This window comes from Phoenix dactylifera, chromosome 14, assembly GCF_009389715.1.
Source record: "Phoenix dactylifera cultivar Barhee BC4 chromosome 14, palm_55x_up_171113_PBpolish2nd_filt_p, whole genome shotgun sequence".
Classification (NCBI taxonomy): domain Eukaryota; kingdom Viridiplantae; phylum Streptophyta; class Magnoliopsida; order Arecales; family Arecaceae; genus Phoenix; species Phoenix dactylifera.
The window spans coordinates 5,133,392-5,156,828 of NC_052405.1; the positions used below are offsets into that span (position 1 = coordinate 5,133,392).

General features: G+C 38.8%; 4 protein-coding genes across 5 annotated transcripts in view; 2 read left to right on the plus strand and 2 right to left on the minus strand.

The window, feature by feature from the left end:
- Window positions 1-785: 785 nt before the first annotated feature.
- Window positions 786-9,683, minus strand: LOC120113013 (putative mediator of RNA polymerase II transcription subunit 15). The gene is made up of 2 exons (XM_039133408.1): window positions 8,957-9,683; window positions 786-2,016 (listed from the first exon to the last, which is right to left on the minus strand). Exons 1-2 carry the CDS (start codon window positions 9,601-9,603, stop codon window positions 1,383-1,385), a joined length of 1,281 nt encoding a protein of 426 aa, XP_038989336.1. The 5' UTR covers window positions 9,604-9,683; the 3' UTR covers window positions 786-1,382.
- An 871-nt stretch (window positions 9,684-10,554) lies between these two features.
- Window positions 10,555-16,131, plus strand: LOC120113014 (4-sulfomuconolactone hydrolase). The gene is made up of 10 exons (XM_039133409.1): window positions 10,555-10,776; window positions 10,866-10,936; window positions 12,948-13,027; window positions 13,296-13,395; window positions 13,477-13,530; window positions 13,659-13,736; window positions 14,196-14,293; window positions 14,389-14,446; window positions 15,284-15,405; window positions 15,846-16,131. The coding sequence occupies exons 1-10, from the start codon at window positions 10,590-10,592 to the stop codon at window positions 15,988-15,990; spliced, it is 993 nt and encodes a 330-aa protein (XP_038989337.1). The 5' UTR covers window positions 10,555-10,589; the 3' UTR covers window positions 15,991-16,131.
- Window positions 16,132-18,036: 1,905 nt separating this feature from the next.
- LOC103698016 (pentatricopeptide repeat-containing protein At3g62890-like) lies at window positions 18,037-20,037 on the plus strand. Its single transcript, XM_008779966.2, has one exon. It carries the CDS (start codon window positions 18,037-18,039, stop codon window positions 20,035-20,037), a length of 2,001 nt encoding a protein of 666 aa, XP_008778188.2.
- A 2,848-nt stretch (window positions 20,038-22,885) lies between these two features.
- LOC103698013 (protein ESSENTIAL FOR POTEXVIRUS ACCUMULATION 1-like) overlaps window positions 22,886-23,437 on the minus strand; it is a 15,890-nt gene continuing 15,338 nt past the window's right edge. For both annotated transcript variants that reach the window (XM_008779963.4, XM_008779962.4), the window contains exon 11: window positions 22,886-23,437. This exon is cut by the window's right edge and continues 9 nt beyond it. In XM_008779963.4, coding sequence (XP_008778185.2) covers window positions 23,130-23,437 — 308 coding nt within the window. In that variant the 3' untranslated portion in view covers window positions 22,886-23,129.

The following is a 23,437-nucleotide window of genomic DNA, read 5'->3' on the forward strand; positions in this document are numbered from 1 at the left end:
TGGATAACAAGGATAAGGATTATGCGGTTTTGGAATGTAAGTGGCATTTTGATTAGCAAAAAAGTGAGTTCAAGAACCAGCAGCAAATTGCAAATTGGATTGCAGATGATTGGTCACATTAGACCATCTCCAAATGAAGGAGGTCATGGATTTGAAACTTGGAAGTTGTTTTCTCAAAAACATCCCACAAAATAAAGAAAAATAAAAATAAAAAGATAAGAAGGTAAAGAAGTTTTTAAAAAAAATCTGCCGAAGAGATGAGTTGGGATATGCCTGCCACAACATACATCGAGAAGAATGTGGTAGAGGCAGAATGAAAGCATCTCTGCTTCTAAGAAAACAATTTTAGAATGAAAAATTATGGATGGAATGACTTATGGTCGATCAGGCATGATGTATTCAGCACATTAGCAACAAAAAAATTTTCAATGGAAACCAACAACAAAGTAAAATAGGAAATGAAGAGTAAATCTATATTTTATGGTATTAATCCAAAAGATAGCAAAGAGAAGACTGATCGATTACACCTTTGTTCTACAAATTCTCCAGGGCAGATCAGACCTCACCAAAGACAAGACTCCTACTATAATACACAATTTTCTGGAATGACAATATCAGCAGTAATTTTATGACTGGGGGAGAGGAAACACCTCCATTTCATGATCTCTTACAGTCAGAAATTCCAAATCCAAAGGACAAACATGAGATCGACGAGATGCTTTTGGTCTGCTCCCACATCATACAAGGCAGAAAGTGCAATCAATGGTGCACCAAACACAATAGTCTAATAAAAGCAACCTTCTTGTTCCCAGCTGCCAGAAACAGCCTTGATGGCTGATGCGGCAGGTCCTTACCAACCAAGATGATACAAATGCTCAACAGGGCAAGATATAAGAGAGAAATGATAAGGCACTCCTAAAATAATATAACACAATGATATTGTGCACCTTTTTTCTGCCAATATTGTCCAAGAAAATATGTAACCTGTTTGCATCATAACAGATAAATTTGATTATGAAGAGATGTACAAGGTGTAACCTTGCTCAGTCTTACCTGCCATGCTAACCGAAATTGGTAGTGGGCTCAAAATAGCTGCTCATCATAGGCAACAAATTAAAGCATTTTTTGATGCACATTTGCATTCTGATAGTTTGCTACCATACGGTTGGCATGAAAAAGCTGTTGGTTTTTCCTTGGCGATGTAACAAACCATCACTAGACAAATCCAAGGTCATAGACAGCAAATACATGACATCCCAGGTTTTGTGCTTATGATAAGCTTGAAGAAAGTGCCGATCACCTTGCATCTCAGCAAACAACGAAAACAGGAAAGGCTTTGGATTTTCTAGGATAGAACAGCAGCCATCTTCAACATAGTGATATCACCTAGTGTTCAAATCCAATTCCCCAACTTCTCGCCATTCATTCTGCATCCCTGTCTCCCCATTCTCAGGCTCATTCTCATCATTCAGAAAATCTTCTGATGGATCTTCATCATCTCTTTGAGCATTTCCCCACCCGTGAATCTCTTCCATGTTCCCCCCCTGTTCCTGACCTGTGTCATGGCCAGAACCCTCATCACCTTGGGATGCAGCAGCACTTGCCTTCATTGGAGCACGAGCAATCATCTCAGCATGGGCTTGAGCCTCTGCCCGAGCATGCTCAGCTTGAACCATTGCCAACCGCATCTTAGCCACTGCTGCTTCCCTGCCAGCCTTCTCTCTGGACTCGATCTCCGCTTTTATCTCCAGCAAGGCTTGCTTCTCCTCTTGCAGTAGAGCTTGTTCTATCATGAGTCTCTCCTCTGACCTAAATTCTCCAAGGGCTCTCTTCCTCGACATAATGTTGAAGGCAAGGACTTGTTTCTCGAAGGTACTGGTGAACTCTGCAATCTTGGAAAGGATGTTGTGGTCCCATTGCTGAAGCCGAGAAGGAATCTGACCAGTGGTGTCGCTGTCGAGAATCCTGTCATCTTCTTCAGCCTCATAATCAGACACCACATGATATGGCAATAGCCTGAATGGTTGCATGAGATTGAAAAAGAGAAAATAAGACGTAAGAAAGATATTTTACAGATAGCAGGTGCGACCAGTAAGAAGAGCTGCATGCTACCAGTCAAAAATATCAAAATAGAAAGGCAAAGCAGTATCAGCATGAAACAAAAACTCAATCCAGTATAAGTGTGAGCAAGGTAAGTCTCAGGCAGTCACAATTATCTTTTATAGACATATAGAACCAGATTACTCCTTTCCCTTGCAGCTCTTGTCAAACATGGGAATCTTTGAAGAAAGAGAAAAGAAGGATAATTCATTGATCACCCGCAAACAATAGATGTACCTTACAAGTTATTAGAACATATTCACTTCAGCATTCAACCATCTTGCTACTACCTTTGGTTTATTCTATTAATATCCTTGTATACATGCTTGGACCCCTTCCAAAATTTTAAATCACCTTAAGCAATCCCCATAACATTAAGCGGAGGTAACACAAATATATCGTTCCTGTTGTCAGCTGAACCTTGTGGTTAAAAGGATTAATTGTTAGATGCAAAACAAACTACTTTCTTCCAATGCTTATTCTGCTCCAAATGGACATGGAGAAAACAACCACATCATTTTCAGATAAAATGTGACGAGCTGGCATGAAGACCGCAAATTTCTGTCAATGTGCATTCCATGCAAATTAGGTTACCATAATCATAATGTACAAATAAGGTATGCACTAAATGTTAACACAAATAAGGTATGTCTGGGCCTCCCCAACCCGGAACCTCCATTAAATTTTTAAATTTTTTTTCTTTATACACACATATTGAACATCCTAATGACCTATAGGTATTAACATGTTTTTCTGACTACTGTAGGTCATAGTCATGAGGTATTCTAGTGATCATTTATGGTTGCTGCAGGGCTTCTACTATTTTGTTTTGGTCCTCGGCTTTTAATATTTGGCATTTTTGGACTATGGCTTTATGTAAGCATGGCCCTTTACATATATGGGCTAACCTAGTAAAAGAGACAACAAAAGCTGATTTTTTTCCCTCTTCTTCATTCACTTTTTTTTTCAGATTTCAATCTTTTCAGCCTTTTGGTTGGAGAAAAACACATGCATTATGTAGTATGTTGGAAACATCTGTGCAACATTATAACCAACGCAAATCAATTTTGAAAGAGCTCCACCTCAATTTTTTTGCATTAAGTTAATATTCTGCACTGGATGTAATATAGACAAGTAGCCCTACTAGGAAAAATTTCCCCTACATTTATAGCATTATATAGCACAATAAAAAATAGAAGATCAACCCAAAGAAAGATAGAGGCAAGGCCTGCAAGGGTGAAAGATACTAAATATGCTACAAAAGGAATTAGCCGTTGAGACATCATGGACTCAGGCATGAAAGGCATCATCTAATGGCAATATCTTGCTTACCTCATAAAAATACAGAATCTACAAGCTCATTTTCTCTCAAATTATAATTAACCAATATCCATCAAATTATACTGGTTGGTGGAAAAAGCTCATATATATAGACAAGCACATGAAATAATGCACATATAAGCATATCCTAGTGGACTAAAATTTGAAGTGCTTTAAAAGTCAAAAAACAATTAGAAAACTCATGATTGTCATAATCTGCTGGTTCTTTAAGAGGTAGCCACAGGCTGCCTAAGTGGCTGCTTATGTTTAGGGCTGCTCACGTAGGTTCAAGTACCTATATGCGAGCTAGCCACCCAGAAGGTGCCCAAACATGAATATGCGCCAAAACATGCATGCACAGGGCCTTAGGTAGAACTTACAAAAAGCAAACCTAAAGAGGGAAATAAAAGTTCTTAAAAAACTAAAGCTTGAATTCAGAATATGCAAGCTAGCCACACAGAAGGTGCTCAAACATGAATATGGACCAACACATGCATCCACAGGTCCTTGGGTAGAACATACAAAAAGCAAACCTAAAAAGGGAAATAAATGTTCTTAAAAATCTAAAGCTTGAATTCAGAATCATGACTGAAAGTGGGCCCAATCCAGTGGAAAACTTGTTCACTTATATACAAAGTTTAACTTGCCATTCCCCAAAATTCTGCATAAGAGCTTTACATCACTCCCGCACAAGAATCTGGGCTCAAGATTAACAACTTTCCATGTGGCACAAAATATGATTTGCAAAACCAAAGGAGCACCTAAATCCATCTCCAACATTTTAAAATCAAGCATGTATTGTTAAATGTTCCGAGAGATAATAGAATTCTTATTGGGGGGAAGAATGAGGTGCAGATCTCGGATGTTAGCCTCAACTTCCATGCAACATATGGAACAAAAGAAATTGACAATAAATGCAAATCACACTTCTACTATTGAACAATTGTCATGCATCTATGCAGATAAGTATGTTCAGATTTGAAATTTTATCACTGCTTGCTACTGTAAACTGCAGAAAATCGTAATAAACAGATTAGTTTGAGAGAGGAAGGCTTAGAGGAGGAAGAGAGATAAATGGAGGAAAAGAAGTTGAGATAAAAGTAGAGATAGATATTGGCAGAGATGTGTAAAAATCTTTATCATAGTTCGCCATACCGGTCCAAACTGGGCGATACAGGATGTACCATATTGTACCCGTTTGGTACCGGCATCCAGAACGGATGGCATACCAACACTCGGTACACCGAAAGGATCCTATACCGTAAAATACCATACCGACACAATGCTAGCGTGGCACCAATATCGGGTCCGGTACCGAGACGATGAATCTTGATCTTTATGAAGAAACTAATTCATTGAATCATTCATAATAACCAAAAATTATACAAAAAATCATCACTTATTTAATAAAAAAAAGTTTCATGGATCCTTATAAATAGATAAGCAAATACAAAATGATGTTTTCAAATTCAAATTAACAATCAATTTATCTATAAGACCCTAAACATGTATTACTCCAAATATGGCTCCTAAATCAAGGAATCCTAAATCTTCGAGGGTTAAGTAAATTTCACCAAATATAAAGCAAATAATAAAAATTCAAATATTCTACTTTCCACATCAAATTTCATTCAAAATTATATTAAGGTGCACGAGGAAACTTTAGCAGTCTTAGCAGCCAAAGTTTGTATAATAAGAATATCGCATGTCATTGACTCCAGTCAAAATGAAGCAAACATGCCACTGTTACAGAGATAATTACAGCAAAACCTAGTGACTTGCGTATTAAAAGCAGATTGGAGGAATTCAAGGTTTCCAAGGTAGTCAAGAAAATGATGAATCACATAAGCAGTGTTAAAAAAACATATGTTATAGAAGATTTAAGGAAATGTGTCAGGAATAAAAGAAAAGGCTAGGATATGATAAGCCAATGCATCAAGTTATAATTAAGATGAGCAAGAAATATGCTAACTAATGTAAATGTGGAAATGATGATTGAGGCAGTGGATTATTCTTATTCAAAGGGATCTTGGAAGTGACTAAACGTCAAGGCAATGGAAAAACCAGGGTAATAGTAGGGTTTAGGAGAACCCTATGTAGCAAAAACCAGGAATCCGCTAGGAGTTGATTCTTCCTTCCATTTATCATCACATAATGGTGCTTTGATATTTTAGAGAAATCGAGTTGTTTTTCGCTCTTCTTGTCCGCTCAAAGTCCTGAAAGGACAAAAACAAATAGATAGGTTTGCCTTTCATTGGAACGAGGGCTAGCTGTTACCTACTTATCGTCTTTCCCCTGTTTTCTTCTACTTGTATATTTTTCTTCTATTATAAACATGATCAGATTTTTCCACAGCATATCATAGCAGGAGGAGCTTTCATTTAACCCTTAGATAACTACTAGACCTTTCACAGCCCAAAAAATAGAAAATCTAATCACTGTTTTCCCCTACCAATTTTGTCTTATCCCATTTAAGCTTCAAATTTGAAAAGATATATGCTGCTAAGAGACAATTTAGCACAGGCACATCCATTTACTCCTCAAAATTTTAGATTTTATTACACAATTAAACTTATCGATCACAAGTCCTAGAATCTCTATGCATCCCCAAGCCCCACTTCCATACCCTTATAAAAAGGTCGTTGCTCATATAGGTTCTAAAGACAGCTTTTTGAATAGCAAGATTTTTTAAGCAACTTTTTCCTTAATTTTCTATCCCTAGACATCTAGTGTTGTGTCAGAACAACATGAAAGCAAGTTAGACGTACTGAGGATTTTTCTTCCTGTAGCTTTAGACCAATAACTACTATTGAAAGATCTAATGCATTAAAGTGAAGAATAAAAACTTCAGGAAAAAAAGATTACCTAATTGTAATAAAATGAGCCTTACCCCATGATTGGCTGCATTTAAGAATCAAGGGATGATCCAGTTTTGGAGTATTTTCTTGATTGGCTCTGTGAGGACCCGTGCAGGCGTGTGTTTAGTCCCACATCGGTTATTCACTGGATAGATCTTTGGGTACTTATATAGGATCAAGGAATCCAAATAATACCTTCCGACTAGCCATTTTGGTTGAGGTCCTGGATTGTTACAAATGGTATCAAAGCGGACCCGGCCTATAACCTATTTGGACTAGGAGACATTGCAGCACAGATTTCTTGGGGCTGACCACGGGCCGATCGTGGTGCTTGTGCTTAAATTTATATAAATTTAAACCCTTAGCCTGACCAGGACGTCGGAACTTAAATGGGGAGAGTATGTGAGGATCCGTGCGGGCGTGTGTTTAGTCCCCCATAGATTATTCGCTAGGTAGATCTTAGGTACATATACAGAATCAAGAAATCTAAATAATACCTTCCAGCTAACCATTTTGGATGAAATTCTGGTTTGTTACAAACTCTTAATGTAACCTCAACCCTCTAAGTTGGTGGCAAATTTAAGGTTGGGAAGAAAGTGTGCGCCATGAAACTTTGATGGCCAAACAAAGTCCAGATGATAAGGAAAGAGATTTCAATAACAAGAATGCACATGCATTACCATCATGAACAAAGTACAAGATATGAAGCTAAATTAATACAAGATATGAAGCTAAATTAATACAAAATCCTGTTAACGAACAGGATTGATTATCTCTTCAAAACATTCTGAAGCTGCATGATGAATATTGAACTGGAAATTCATCATCTAGTGACATGCTTTATTGATGGAGCTCCGTGGAGCATATTGAGGTTGTTTTTGTTTTGTGGCTGCTGTGGGAAACTCGTAACAAGATTATCTTCCAGAGAACCAGGTCTTCAGTAGACAGATTATTCAGGTCAGGATTATTCAATGCCAAGGAATGTTTTCATGTTCACAATTTGGGTGTATTGCTGACAGAAACCAGTGGTGAATAACATGGCTCACTTCCCATAATCTTATTCATCCTGCACTAGTTCAATCATCACCCCCTCCATCAGGCTGTCTGAAAACAATTTTGATGGAGCTCGTAGGGCACCAGATATGGCGGCAGCCGGATTTGTGGTATGTGATAGGGAGGCCCCCTCTTAGCTGCTGCTTGTATGCCTCTCTTGGGGGTTTATGGTACCTTCAGTTGAATTGTATATAGCATGGATAGATATCTCATACATGCTAGCTGCCACCCTACTAAACTATACATAGCCATTCTAATATTGTTATCATTTGGCTACAGAGTGAACCCTCATTGACTTATAACTCCTGTCTTTTGCACACAAAACCTGTGCTATATCAGCTACAGGAGGCCTCCATCAACCATGTTTTCCAAGAGGGCATCCAGCTGACGGCATTGTGAGATATGGCATCTCTCTTGAGTCCACCAGGATTCAGACTCCAATTTTCCTCCAGGCCTAGTTGCTCTAGCGTTATATGATGTAACAGGTGTTGGTACTCCTAGAGAATATCATCCCGAAAAGGTGCTCTATTTATGAAAGCAAATCCCCAGAAGTTGCAAACAAGAAAGAAGCATCAAGAGTAAACACTCGCTCCTGCAAGTGGGCATCTCTACCTTCTCTTTTATTGTCCATCTAAGATTATTAAAGACTCCCCCAAGACCAAGAGAGATCCTAAATAGAGAAGATCATAAATAAGTATTTTTGGCAGAGAAGGACACACCCACCATAAAAATCCAGATTGTGTACCTTGTTAGGGATGAGAAAATAATGGAAAGAGTGCCCCTAGGATAATGATTACATGTAAATCAAAATTTGTAGCCTTATGATTGATGGTGTCAGCACAAAATAGCTTCATATTAATCAAATTAATTAGATAAAACCTATCAACTAGCACATTCAGATGATGAAGAAAATATAAAAGTTAGAAAAATATACATGATCAAGAACCACTTGGAAATTTTATGTTGGGAGAGTTAGTACTGTAGAACCTGGAGTAACCACGAACTTGATTTGATGATCAATCTACAACTCATGATGTCAGAGAGAATAAGTAATCTTTTCATTTCAAGAACAAGCATATGAAATTCATATCGATGATACACAAAATGACATAAAAGGTCTTAGATGTTTGATAAGACTATAGAAGCCAACAAAACTTCTATTCTGCATTTTTCACAAGCTAATGATGCATCACAATCATAACAGGTACCGTAAACAAGTGAGTTTCAATTGTTCTTCTTCTATGATGATTAAAATTTGTCCCTTTTCTCATAATCTCCCAATCTTTGACTTTTTTAATTCTATATCACATGAGACCTTCAATTCCTCCACCCCTAGCCGCAATGACATAAATGTATCCTCCCACCTATCCAAGTTCTCAAGACCACGAACCAACTGAGACGAAAACAAATAGCTTTCCTCGACTTCGGGCAATCCAGATTCCACATTTCCCAAAATCTAAGAACCACCAATAGAATAACCGTAAAAACCCTAACCCTAGGCTTTCCAAAACTATCTCAGAGAAGTAAAACAAACCCTAAACCTCGTTAATCAATCAGATCAAGAACAGCATCACGCGATCCTATAAATCTGGTATAAGATTTGAGAAAGAGCGAAGGAAGCGCACCTGAGGACGGCGTCCTCGATGGAGGCGAACGGGCGCTTGATATCGGGGTTGCAGACCTTAATGGCGTCCTGCTGCGCCATCTCCACCTCTACCGGGCTCGCCACCGCCGTCCTTCCCCCAATCCCCATCCCCATCCCAATCCCCGCCCTCGCTTGCTGCTGCTGCGGCGGCGGCGGCTGCTGCTGCTGCTGCTGGGATTGAGGCGGCTGGCCATGGTGGAGATTCGAAATCAAAGACGCCGGCTGCTGCTGCTGCTGCTGCTGCTGCGGCTGCTGAGGATGCGAGAGGGAATTGATAGGCGGGGGTCGGAAGTGGAGGGAGCGGAGGCCGGGGGCGCGGAGATGGGCGTCGATGTTGGAGGGGAACCGAGAGATCGCCTGCTGCTGCTGCTGGAGATGGTGTTGTTGCTGGAGGCTGAGCGCTGGCTGCTGAGCCGTGCTCGATGGCTGCTGCTGGGCTTGGATGGGATGGGATTGTGGCAGCTGCTGCTGCTGCTGCTGCTGCTGCTGCTGCTGCTGCTGGAGTTGGTGTTGATGGTGTTGTTGGAACTGCTGCTGCATGAGGAAGAGCTGCTGCTGGTGCTGCTGGAGGAGGAGCTGCTGGTGCTGCGCCATCGGATTGTTGGTGCTGTTGTTCCCTTCCTCCATTCTCTCCTCTTCCTCTCGCTCTAATTTTCTTTCCTTTTTCTCTCTATGTGCACTCGGCCATTGCCCATGCTTTTGGAATGGAATCGATGGATGGGTCGAATTTATAGCGTTATTCTCTTTCTACGGAAGCACTGCGTGAGACTTGAGTGATAATGGACCGCCGGCTCGGTCCATCTAGGTCTGTTGGGAAAGCTGGGCTGAGCCCATTAAGCTACTCCAAAAGTGCAGGCTAGAAGCCTCCACCTCCGAGTTTTCTTAGAATAAATTTTGAGGGCAGTATTGCTAAAAAAGAAAATAGTAAGACTGTGAACTTTATTATCAAAAATTATAATACTAGACTTGTGACGATCGAAGGACGGCAGATCTTCGACACCTCTGTTATTGGTGTCGAGCTTAGAGCTGCATAGGAAGGCATCTCTTATGTAAGAAATGTTCTAGGTACGAACTATATTTACCTTACAGAAAACTCGGCTATAGTGATCAAGTGGGCTTGAAGTTGATATAGTAATATGGGCGAGCAATCATTGCTTCACGACATTCAGAGACTAGTGAAAGAGTGTGATTTTTTTGGGCAATACATGTTTACCGGAAGGCAAAAAGTGCGACCGATTAGATAGTATCTTTTGCGGCTCATCATTCTGGAAGTTTTCTTTGGGAGAACCAAACGGCTATCCCTTCTTTTCTTCATCAGAGTCTCTTTCTCGATTTTGTTGGTTGCACTTATGTACATTTTGTGTTAGACGTGGTTGTATTTAAAATAAATTAAAAAAAAAAGGGCCACTTAAGATATCTGTGTCCGGCCTCTTAATCCCGGACATTATAAGATTGGATCTGGATCAAGCTTGGTGCAGATGCAGCCCAATTTACCGGCGCCTGGGTCCATCAAATGGACGGTCTACAATGTATCATGGTCCACCACAAAACTGCCTGGTGCAGCGGCAGGGGAACCACAGAGAATACAGGGTAGCATTACATAAGGAACTCCCATGGCCATTGCTACGACTTCCTACTTCATCTCACGAACGCTCCTCTTCTCCTCCAAGAAGCTCTCATCCACCATGAGTATGGCTTCCAAAACCATACACTCCTCGTCACAATCTATTACTCCTTCTTCCTCTCCTTCCCTGAAGATTGTGGACTCCCATCTCCATGTCTGGGCTTCTCCCCAAGAGGTGATGCCATATAATCTCTCAAAGTCCCAACGTGTAGAGACTAGATAAAGCTCATGTCCACTTCTCTGTCCTTTTTTTTCTCTAATTAATCTGCAGAGAAGTATCCTTATTTTCCGGGCCAGGAGCCTTCGATCCCTGGAGACGCTGATTTCTTGCTCAAGGTAATTAAATTTTATTTAGTTTTATTAAATTGTGGGTATAATAATTTTTTCAGGAATAATTGTTACGCAATTGAACAATTTCTAGCCTAAAGGCCTCTCTTTTAGCTATCCTATGGAGGCAATTGTTTCATAACTCATGTAAACGCCTTCCTATCTCTCTATATTGGTTCTTTCCTTCGTTGTTTTCATTAACTTCTCAAGGAAATCAAATGTAATCTATATTTTGGTTTTTTTGGATGATTAGATGAAGAACAGCAGATATTAGGGCAAATTCCAACCTAAAGATCTCTTTGGTAATTATAGGAGTGTGTTTCGGTTGGAAGTTCATGTATCGGCACCTTTGAGCACATATATTTGAATATATGGACATTTTTTGAAGTTAAGCAAACATTTAGTGAAAACCCTTTAAAATTACATGGTTGCCTGAGGATTTCTAGACATTAATTTAGTCTTTTTCGCCAATATGGACCTTGTCTGAGTTATCAGGTGAATTCTTTTTTTGAATCTCTAGGATGTTGTGGGATATAACGCATAACAAACATTAGATGCTGAAATTGCTGTATAGGGTGCAGGGAAAGGAGTATTAAAGTTCTTGATCATGCTCTTTATTCTCTCATCATCTGAAAGAGTTCATACTTTCTTCAACATGTTTTGTACTAGACCTCCATCGAAGGACAGAAATGTCTCAACGATCCACACATTACTGGCAATCCAACACTTGATGCTTAGACATTTAGTCTAAATAAGATGTAAATGATGCCATTCTCTTCTTTTGCTGCAGAGGCCTGATCAAGTTTACGGTCTTCTTAGATAGATATTTGCATGTATAAAATGCTTGGGATCCAATGGAGATTCAGACTTTCCAGGTTACCCTTCTCAAGTTCTCATGCCAATTGATGGAATCGATTCTTAAAAATGGGGAATTCTTGCAGGAGAGGATCATGTGGGAAGTTGATTTCTAGGAGATGACTAGCACCCTTTACCTTTTGTATATGTCCTTCATTATTGGGAGGAGCGACAGACTTGCCTATCCCATTATTGTTAACTGTTCAAAAATAATTCATTCACCAATGACCACTTGTTCGACAAGACTGAAAGTAAACAGGTCTTCTGGGTAAGATGATACCCATTAAAGAGACCCACCTATTTTCAGAACCTCAAACCCGTGGGTTCTTGCTTACACATCGCATATAACGAGTAACAGATCTTTGATCTTTGTCACATATCCTGGTAAATAACGAATATGTCATATATAGATTCATAGTAATGTTTGTAAGAAGTAATCAAAGAAAAAAATCATTTGGGGCAGAATGATTTCAAAATAGAGGTGGATAAAGTGGAACTATGGCTATAATTTCCTGCAGTCTCAAAAGGTCTGGTGCCAAGGACATCATAGTAAGTTTGATCATGAAAAATTTGTAATTATAATGAGAGAGAAACGAAAACAAATCTAATATTCATTATCTCCTTGTACATGGGGCTCTTCTCAGAAGGTAGACTATGTTTAGATAGCCTGAGAATAATTCATGAAGCCTTTCATTATTGATAGCAGAACTGCCTTCAGTTTTGTGTGTACAAGGAGGATTTGGAAATTATAATACTACATGGAACAGGACTTCTTTTTTTATAATATAAGCAAGAAACAGAAAATAGTAATATTCGAAAAACCCTTAAGGGAATGCAGGCAGGTACGCAATCCAGTTTTTTATGAGGTTCAGTCTTTTTATTTCTTGGTGGTATTATTCTTTTCATTTTTTGTTTCTTATGTAGGGGGCCATGCGCGCGCACACTTTATGATTTACATCATCGTGCTTATGTTTTCCCTTATATACCCCGGCATCTACATAACATTCCCAACAAGATGCCTATATTAATATATGTTCTTTCAATAACAAATTTTCTGAATCTTGTACTTGCATATTGAATCTATTCATGAACATGATAAAACATTAATATGCACAAATGCAGTAATGCTAAACAACAGAATCATTTTGTCTCTTTTTTACTTCAGTGTATGTCGGAAGCAGGAGTGGATGGTGCTCTCATCGTGCAGCCCATAAATCATATGTTTGACCATTCTTTAGTAACTAGGTTAGTACCTCATTCTCAGATACAGCTAAATTGTATTCCTGTTTATTCTATTCATAATCATGTAATCTTGCAAATTCAACATATGGACACACTATAAGGAAGGAAAACATGATACTGTAGCATTAATAACTTATTTCATTTGATTTAAAATTCTTTCAGATTTACTGTTCTTTAGCCAATATTCTTTTTCCATCTATTACCTTACCAACAGGAAGGCATTCTCCTCTTTCAACCCATTTGCCTCACCATACGTGTTTTGATCTGATAGTGTTTTGAAGAGGCAGCCATCAAAATTCATTGGTTGTTGTCTTGCAAATCCCGCGGAAGATGGAAGTGGGATTAAGCAGCTTGAAGATCTAGTTCTGAAGGTCATTGAGAAAATTATCTTTTCATTATCACAGAATTGAAACCAGAACGTTTATTGACTGTCTGGTTCTTCTCTTCACTAGGATGGATATTGTGCTGTTCGTTTCAACCCATATTTATGGCCTTCTGGTCAAAAGGTATGCTGACTGCTTCCATTTGGTTATTTAGCATGACATTGAGCCCCAGAGCACCTCTATGTCCATTTAATTTTGGACCATCCCCTCTCTCAATTGTAGCAGCAAACTAATTCTCCTGATCTTACCAGATAACAAATGAAATTGGTAAAGCAATGTTTTCGAAAGCAGGAGAACTTGGCATACCAGTTGGAATTATGTGTATGAAGGTAGTATTACCTACTCATTTTTCTTATGCTTTCTAGTTCATGCATGGGCAATCAAAGGTGACAATTTACATTCTTACAGATCTCAATGTGGAAGCAGAAAATGATGAAATATGCAGATATCTTTCTTTAAAACGATGTGAAGTCATTATATTGTTAAATAACTTTGAATTGTTACTGTCTGATTATAGGATTCCTGCAGCAATCACTACTATCCATCTGTAATCACCAATTTTTTGCATTTGCACTTGGTTTTATTTTGCAATAACTCTTAACTTTACCAAGCAACTATTTGCGGAAGGTTGATATGGTGGAATTCTGGTGATGGAACCTGTTGCAGTATCTACTACACTGATAAAGTCCAAATTTGCAGATGCTTTCATTTACACCTAATCCATCAGGTTAATCGAAAATATAAAGTACCATGATGATGTTTCTTCATGTAATGAAGGTTTTCTGCAGGGTCTTAGTTTACACATTTCAGAAATAGAGGAGCTATGCACAACCTATCCTTCAACTGTTGTGTTACTTGATCACATGGCTTTCTGCAAACCACCAGTGTAAGCTCATTTTCGTAAATTTTCTAGAGATAATTGGTCTTCAATCATTAATACACTTTATAAGTGCTTTATTAATGGTATGTGTTATATAACAGAAATGATGGAGAACGAGAAACCTTCTCTGCACTGCTAAATCTTTCCAGATTCCCACAGGTAATGCTTTGGATCTTTCTGAAAAAAAAGGCCTACACTTATGGTTGAAGCTTAGTAAGTGGATTACCTCTGCTTGTTGCAGTAGCATATGCGGTGTCTTGCTTGGTGATGTTAACTTCAAATTCTATGCCTTTCCTTATCAAAGAAAGACTAATTTCCTATGCATTCCTTTGCCAAAATAGGATTGCAGTCTTGGCATAGATGTAGTTGCACTCTGTTAGATTTCAAAGTAAAATATAGTAAACCACTCACCATGTGGTAATAGGGCATGTAAACCCTACATAAAACAAAGATGTGGAGCCTCCTTATTTTTAGATAAACAATAATCAAGTGATTACTGATCATCGTTGGTACAATTTTATCCTCAAAACACATAGTTCAGTTTGTTGCGGAGCCATTGGAAGAATAAACTGCCTAATTTTTAAAATACTAGTAAATTAGGTCTAAGTCAACTAATGTCATGATTTCTAAAATATCCCCAGTAAAAGAAGAAAACAAGGAATAGAAAAGAAAGGAAAATGAAAACGAGCGATGGCCACAGCAATTGCTGAATAGCTTCACAGTGGTGACTGACACTTACAGTTGTTATCTTGTTCCTCTATATATACCTTGCTGTAAAATTTTTCTTGTCTCAAATTCTTTGTTTTTTATCATAGTTCTCAAACTATGCTTTTCCAATGAGCCTAGGTTCCTGTTGGACATAATGTAGGTACTGCTTGTATTTTTTTTCACCTCATACTCTCAAACCACCAGAACTGATCTTCATAAACTTCTTCCATAAACCTATAATTTGGTTTTTTTCACAAAATGCATACATATGTTCTTCGTTTTCAACAGGTTTACGTGAAGTTCAGTGCCCTTTTCCGCTTGTCAAGAAAACCATATCCATATGAAGATACTGGAGAACTTCTTTCCCAAGTGATCTCCAGCTATGGGGCGAACCGAGTCATGTGGGGAAGGTATTTCCATTTCTCCCAGGACCTAAGTTTGTAGTTTATATTGGTGATTAGATCATGCAGGCTACATTTGGAGCTCTCCGTCATGTTACTAATTTATTTCCTTAATTTATTATTTCAGAATTTTCAGATATTCCATTTCTTAGTAGGAGATATTTAGTTGCAAAACTAAAAAGGGATAATAAAGGAAAATGACGTGAAAATAGTGGATCAAGAAATTCTGCTTAAATTACAAATTTTCAGTTTCATGTTTTAATGATTTTAGAATTAAACAAATCCAACATGTTTCCTTATAACATCTAGCCTTGCTTTAGCTTTCGCCCATTAACAGAATTTTGCGATGATTCATACATCCAAACAGGCTAAAATCGGAAATTCTATGCTTTAGAACTCTTTTTTATTTTTGGTAGCTCATTCACTTTCATGTATATATATTGCTGCAGCGATTTCCCCTATGTGGCTTCAGAGTGCGGCTATAAAGAGGCAAAGGAAGCTGTCTCTCTTATTGCAAGTCAGATACATGTTTCATCATCCGATTTGGAGTGGATTATGGGCAGAACGGCGATGCAACTCTTCGAACACTCCTAGAAATATTGAACAAAATTGAAGTAATTATTACAAAAGAAAGAGGGAGGGATATTTGGTATGTATAGAATTTTAAGCATGAGTAAACAACAATATTTTGAGGAATAAACACTCAAGATAACAAGCTGAAGCAATTGCCACCAAGAACTGCAAAAGATCGATTAGTTTGCGAATAAGCCCTTTAATCATTTCCTTAATAATCAAAGAATGCTTTGGACAAGGATGAAATAACCAGAAGGTAATGTGACAGATGCGCAAGTTCACAGCAGGAGGCGAAGTAATAATAGCTTCACTTTGGAGGTAGATAACACCATCTTTAACCTAAGATTGCCTTGAGACAAAATCTTTAAAGCCAAATCTTAAGTAACAACATTTGTCTTCCAACATAGGTAAGCAATATGATGATGGATTCGCGCGGATCTTGGAGCTTCTAGACATGGGTAAGTGGATACAAAACCATATCAAAAGAAATAGGATTTATGAATCACCACTGACTATCTATATTCGATATCTTTTTGGAATAGAATGATACCTATCTATCTATCTATTGATATTTATATCCTCTATGATCAGACAATCGGAGTCTCGCATCCAAGCTGTTTGATATGATCTATTATCTCGAAACTACTTCATAACAAAAATTATTTAAATTATTTATTTTTTAACCCCAATTCCTTCTTTTTCTTTGTTAAAATAGCTCTCTTAAAGTCCTAAAAAACCATAAGTTAAGCTACCTCATTCTTTTACTACGATACTTTACATTATATACGGTCAAACTCAGGCCCATCTTTGAATCCGGCACCTAAATCAAAAGTACTTATAACGTGGAACTGAGATCACGATTTGCTTCCTTATTAAGCCCTAGCAAGACTCTAAAACCACTTATCATTTCTTCTTAAAAGATATCTATGTGTGCATGATGAGAGACCATTGCATATTTGTTTCAGAGCAGCATGGGTGCCATCCTAGTTAAGATAATATCATCTAAACTAACTTCAAATTCTACTAATTTACATTATTAACCATATTAAACAAGATTTGTTATTATTAGAATGTCAATTTTCTTTATTAGATAGTACAAATCATGGTTAGATATAATTCTTTTACAACTTTATTGTTTTTCCTTTGATATTTATATTTTTTTCAAATGGTATAATCATGCATTGCAAATGCTTTACATAGATGATCTTATAACTTAGGTTTTCTGATACCAAAAATATTAAGCAAATTATTTTTCAAAACACTTGGTTATTGTAACATGGTACCTTTTAAATCATATTATCTTTTTTTGATATATATATATATATATATATATATATATATATATATATATATATACATGATAGGTGGAGCCTTTTGGTGGAACCCAAATTGACTAAAATTCTATTCATCTACACCATCCAAAATTGAACTCTTGATCTCTCATATAAGAGGCGAGAGGTCACACCATCCAAACTAATATTCGCTGGTTGATTTATAGCAAATTTTCTAATAGAAAGTTGATTTAGTAAGTAAGTCAATAAATTGTTTTGAATTAAGGTTGGGATTTCAAATTTTTGTATTGAGTTATGACAACTTAGGTAATAAAATTTTATAGATTGAATCATATTTTATTCGAGACTTTGAATTCTGATTTTCACCATCCAGTTTGATTTCTCTTTGGCTTTGATCCAAAAGTGATAATTATATGAAATTACAACAGCAATTACATTGTCTTCTAATAATTGATTCAAGACAAAAAGAGGAGTGCCCTTTAGACAAATAGATTCACTTGTAGCTAATTGAGTATTTTTAGCAAAAAGTTGTGCAATCATATTTTCTCCTCCATTTTTACACAAAAAAACATCATATTTTATAAATCTTGATTTTGATATCTTCTACTATATTGCTCCCACTAAAAAGATCAATTTCATCTTTATTACTAAGTTTTAAATCCTTTTCAAATAGAAGGATGCAATGATAAAAATGTAGCTAGAGCAAGTTGTAACCAAGAAGAAAAAAGCTAGAAAGGGAGAGTTACAGCTAACACTGAACCCAGCGAACACCGCCATGGCTTCCTCCATCTCCCTTCTCCCGTCCCCAACCGTCGTCCCCGCCGAGCAATGGCCCCAGAAGTCCTCCCAAACCCTCAAATCCGGCGGCGTCGGCGGCCGCGACCGCCGCTTCCGCGCCTCTTCCCTCTCCGGCGCCACCACCGACGAGCTCCGCCGCCTCCTCCGCTCCCTTCCCGACCCCTCCCCTCCCTTCTCCTACAACACGCTCATCAAGGCCTTCGCCCTCTCCGGCGCCCACCTCGACGCCCTCCGCGCCTACGCCCTCATGCGCGCCCGCTCCGTCCCCCCCGACCCCTTCACCCTCCCTGCCGTCCTCCGCTCTGCCGCTGCCTTCCCCTCCCTCGCCACCGCCCTCGAAGCCCACGGCCTCGCCGTCAAGTCCGGCCTGGACACCCGCCTCCCCCTCCGTACTGCCCTCGTCGGCGCCTACTGCTCCTGCGGCCATCCCGATTTCGCCCGCCGCGTCTTCGACCGGACCGACGGCCGCGACGCCATTTGCTACAATACCATGATAGCCGGCCACGTGAAGTGCGGCGAGTTCGAGCTCGCCCGAGACCTCTTTGATCGAATGCCCGAGAGAAATGTGTCTTCTTGGAATACCATTCTCGATTTGTACTGCAAGATGGGTGATGTTCGGGCTGCAAGGAGGCTTTTCGATGAGATGCCTGAGAGAAACATCGTCTCCTGGAATGCGATGATCTCTGGGCATGCTAAAGCTGGCGACTTTGTTGCTGCGAGGGAGTTGTTTGATTTGATGCCGGAGAGAAATGTGGTGTCTTGGAATGCAGTGATTGGTTGCTACTTCCACTGTGGGCTCTTCTCTGAGACTTTGGACTTGTTCAGGATGATGCAAGCTACGGACATGAAGCCCAATGAGGTTACCGTCGTCGCGGTGTTACCAGCCTGTGCTCATCTGGGGGCATTGGATCTTGGACAATGGGTTCATGCCTACATTCAGAAGCAAAGGATAAAGATGGATCTCTATGTGACTGCTGCACTTGTTGACATGTATGGCAGGTGTGGCAGTTTGGAGGATGCTCGAAAAGTTTTCGACCATGCAATGAAAAGGGATGCATTTTTGTGCAGTACAATGATCGAGGTCTTTGCGATGCATGGGAGAGCACAAGAGGCATTTCAGGTCTTTGATTTTATGAGAAGTGAAGGGATTTGGCCGAATGATGTTACCTTTATGGGGATCTTGAGGGCTTGCGCTCATGGCGGGTTGGTGGAGTTTGGGTTGAAATACTTCAACATGATGATGGCGCAGTTCAAATTGATGCCAAAGGTGGAACATTTTGGGTGTATGGTGGATTTGCTTGGCCGAGCTGGACATCTGGAAGAGGCTCATGACTTGATTTTGGGCATGCCAATGGAACCTCCTCCCATGGTGTGGGCATCTTTGCTCAGCGCTTGTAAAATCCATGGGAATGTGAAGTTAGCAGAGGAGGTGGCATTCCATCTCATAGAGTTGGAGCCTCAAAGTTGTGCAAACTACGTTGTGCTGTCTAACATGTATTCTAAAGCTAATAGGTGGGAAGATGCAGCAAAAATAAGGAGGATGATGAAGGAGAAGGGAGTTGTAAAGAAGCTTGGGTGCAGTTCAATCGAGGTGAGCAATGGAGTTCATGAATTCTTAGCTGGAGACAAGCATCATCGTCATTGCAAAGCAATACATGAAATGCTGGACCAAATGGCTGTGAGATTGAAGAGGGAGGGATATGTGCCATGCACTTCTTCTGCGTTGCATGATATGGATAATGATGGAAGGGAGCAAGTACTCCTCCATCATAGTGAGAAATTGGCTCTTGCTTATGGACTAATAAGCACGGATAAGGGAACTACCATTCGGATATTTAAGAACCTACGTGTTTGCGATGATTGTCATCAGTTCTTGAAGCTGGCTTCGAAGCATTATGATAGGCAAGTGATAGTGAGGGACTGCAACCGCTTTCACCATTTCGTTGGGGGGTCTTGTTCTTGCTCAGATTATTGGTGAATGCTTGTCAGAATTTATCATCTATTGTTTGCTTATGGATAGTGTTATTGAATAAGATATCCATCATTACAACAGACCATCTAAGAGAGAAGGTTCTGAGAAGGGATTTGGAAAGATTTGTGGCGACAACGGAGGTTGCCTTGATAACAATGTCACCAATAAGGATTTTTGAAGATGATGCCAAATAGTTGGGACAGGACTGGACGGTGATGTTTATGGGCATGATCCTAGAGTATCTAAAATATTTATCAAAAAACTTTATTCATAGATATAATGGTGATTCTTTCAATGACAAGCAAAGAATTTGCTGCTCAAATAGTTTGTTTGTGTTAGCATCTAATAGATGGGAACAGTGCTCACCTCCGGTGTGGCCAATTTGTCCCTAAGCATCCACTATGTGGCTAAGTGGAGACAAGCACCAAGTAGATAGCTTGTATAGAGATAATTTTAGCTGAATCTTGTCTGCCGACCGAGACGTATATATATTAAGAGCTTGCCACTAACTTGGAAGGACAAGTTCTGGTTAGAGGTTCTGTTTGACATTATTGTATGAGCCACATGTATATTATCGCATACCTGGTAAATGCATTCTGTTTGTATTCTTTATTCATGAATTTGAGCGAGCAACAATGCCTACTAAGTTTACTTTGGAGGAATTTGAGTATCCGTTCTTTGAGATTGTTTTATCCGGTCGAAGTTCTGAGTTCTTGTTTCATCCTCTTGCTTCACCTGCTTCTGCTTGACATACACAACCAGTTGCAAAAGATCTACAAGAAACAGGCATTCAAAGCACAAAATCAGGAGCAATGTATTCATTAGCAGTGATCGCCACAAGAGCACATTGCATCCTCGAAATTGCATTCATTACAATTATCTTGCAACCATAGAACTTTGAGATCAACTTCATGGCTAGATGACAGTCCTCAAATGCTCAAAGATTTTTCATGACTCTCAATCTTGTGAAGACCTGTGCCAAAGTTCACCGTCTAAGTGTCGGTACGGTATAAATTTTTACCGAGTGTTAGTACGCCAACCATACTGGATACCGGTACTAAACTTGTACGGTATGGTATGCCTCGTATTATTCGGTTTGGGCCAGTATGATGTACCATGATCAGTACAAATTAGGCTAAATGCAATAGCCAACTTCTCGCTACGATGACACAGCGCTTTTCTCATCCTCTTCATTAATGTCAAGCAAGACATGGTTTTTGGCACATGACCCTCAGCCTTCAACCTCATGGATATGTCATCATAGCATGGATCTGTTTAGCCCGAGGATGGGCATTGCACCCAACGATAAATTCATTCACCACATTGATGACCTCAATGGAACTACAAGCTGCAGTCTAAAAGTATCCCTCAATCCTTGATGAATCTCCTCACCTTGGCCACATCATCCTATCGTCCCGTAGAAGCATGTGTTTGACACAAGGACATTGTTCCCGTCATAGAAAGGTTCGAGTCGACAAGGTGAAGGTCACTGTCCCAGCCAGCTCAACATTACCATGAGCTGCACCACAATGTAGCAATGTCCCCTAAAGCACTCCATCAGGCTCCAATTTAGAGTTGCAGCATTTTTAAAATTAAAGGTTGTGGGTCATACATCAATGCTCCGAGCTATTGAATTGCTATTTCTAAACTACTTATACACCAAAAATCATGCGATCTATTAGTCTATACATTAAGGATCAGATTAAGAGAGCTATTTTGTATGGTGTTAAAGAGCATATGGTGACTTCATATATGATTTTCTAGTATTTTTTGATGAATTATCTGATTTTCTACAAACCTCTCTGTACCATATAATATATCTCATTTTTTAAAGTATTTTATCCATGCATCAAATAAAAATAAAAATGACCATTTTATAACATGTATAAGTTTGATCTTGATTTAAAAACATTCAGATTAGCTGAAATTTTTTAATTGCATATATTTTAAAATATTTAGATTAAAATCACTGGTTTAGAGTTGCAAATTATATGTTTTATGCTATATTTTTTGTACTAGCTATATTTCTACCTTTCATTTTTTGTCAGCTCAACGAACAGACAAGATATCTCTAAAACAGAAAAGTTTATTTTCCTTGCACCATGACTATCATATATTATCACCAAAATTGCTGAATTTCTTTTTACAAGATCTTTCATTGGTTTTGATTAGAAAGCATTTGGAGAGATACTCTGAGAAGCATCTTAACATAACTCTGTCTAAATATATGGAGATAAGTTTTTAATTTTATTATATTATATTATAAAAAAATTATGAATATATATTTACAAATACATCATAGAAAAAGAGTAATTGTCCCATACCCATCTCAACGATTCACTGTTCACCCGTTGGAATGGTAGAATCTATCAGAGAGCCTATTGAACGTGAAGACTGCAGACTCGCATGCTAATAGGTCAGCCAGCCTTGAAAGTTAATATTCTTCTGGCATGTAAAGCATCACTTCTACTTTCTGATTGCTTTCTTACAAATTAAGAAAGCAAAAACTATATTTCTCTGTCATTTTAACAACTTCATTAATAAACTATTTTTATTTAAAAGTTACAGAATATTTTTAAATAATATTAAGTATGCCTTTGATTTTCGTATTTTATTTTAACTTCATCAAGAATGAGTGCATGCAATGTTAAAAACGCATTCAGGCAACCAAACTTGCAATTTGTCACGTCACTTTCTTGTCCAACTTAGATAGAAACTAATTTTGGTCACTTATAAACAGGCTAGTTCGTGAACATGAACTGGAAACCAAGGGTGACCCTAAGATTACTCTCACATCAATCTGTAGAACTTATTAGATGATGAGGTTCGAAATGCTCAAGCAAATGAACATGAATGATAACAATGAAAGAACCAACTTTTGTTATGATAGTATCCTGTACAGAGATATACTCTCTAACACCGACATCTGATCGCTCACAAAGGGTTCTACCAATCTCCAAAATTGAACCCCTGATTTACAGTTGAGAATGAGGAGAAGAAATGGCATTCTCTATGTAAAATAAAATCCAGAAAAAAACTAAAAAAAAATCCGAACGAACCTGCATGAGATGTAGAGTGTAGAATATACATAAAGATACTTAATCACCGAGGCGTTGGATCTCGCCCATCATGATGCGGTTGCTATGAACCTTAAAGCCAAGAAGAGAAGGATCAATATGCCTTCCCTTCTTACCTTTCTTCTTGCCACTCCTGCCTGGACCAGCATCGGCAGATCCTGGTGCTCCTGAAGCAGCAACAGCTTCTGATGAAGCAGGCTTCTTCAGCACATCAACGAATGAAGCTTCTGGCACTTCTGCATTGCCACATGAAGATGTCCTGAGAAATCTCATGTCTCTCTTATCAGAAGCTCTTGCCTCCATAACCTTGGCACTTCCCCCAGGTTCGC

What these genes read in the sequence shown, in the direction of transcription:
- LOC120113014 (XM_039133409.1), top strand. Translation starts at nt 10,590, where the DNA reads ATGGCCATTGCTACGACTTCCTACTTCATCTCACGAACGCTCCTCTTC. An exon ending in TTGAAGATCTAGTTCTGAAG is followed by an intron (nt 13,396 to 13,476) that starts GTCATTGAGAAA and finishes TCTCTTCACTAG; the next exon opens with GATGGATATTGTGCTGTTCG. An exon ending in TTGGAATTATGTGTATGAAG is followed by an intron (nt 13,737 to 14,195) that starts GTAGTATTACCT and finishes GGTTTTCTGCAG; the next exon opens with GGTCTTAGTTTACACATTTC.
- LOC103698016 (XM_008779966.2), top strand. Translation starts at nt 18,037, where the DNA reads ATGGCTTCCTCCATCTCCCTTCTCCCGTCCCCAACCGTCGTCCCCGCC.
- LOC120113013 (XM_039133408.1), bottom strand. Translation starts at nt 9,603, where the DNA reads ATGGAGGAAGGGAACAACAGCACCAACAATCCGATGGCGCAGCACCAG. An exon ending in ATCGAGGACGCCGTCCTCAG is followed by an intron (nt 2,017 to 8,956) that starts GTGCGCTTCCTT and finishes GCAACCATTCAG; the next exon opens with GCTATTGCCATATCATGTGG.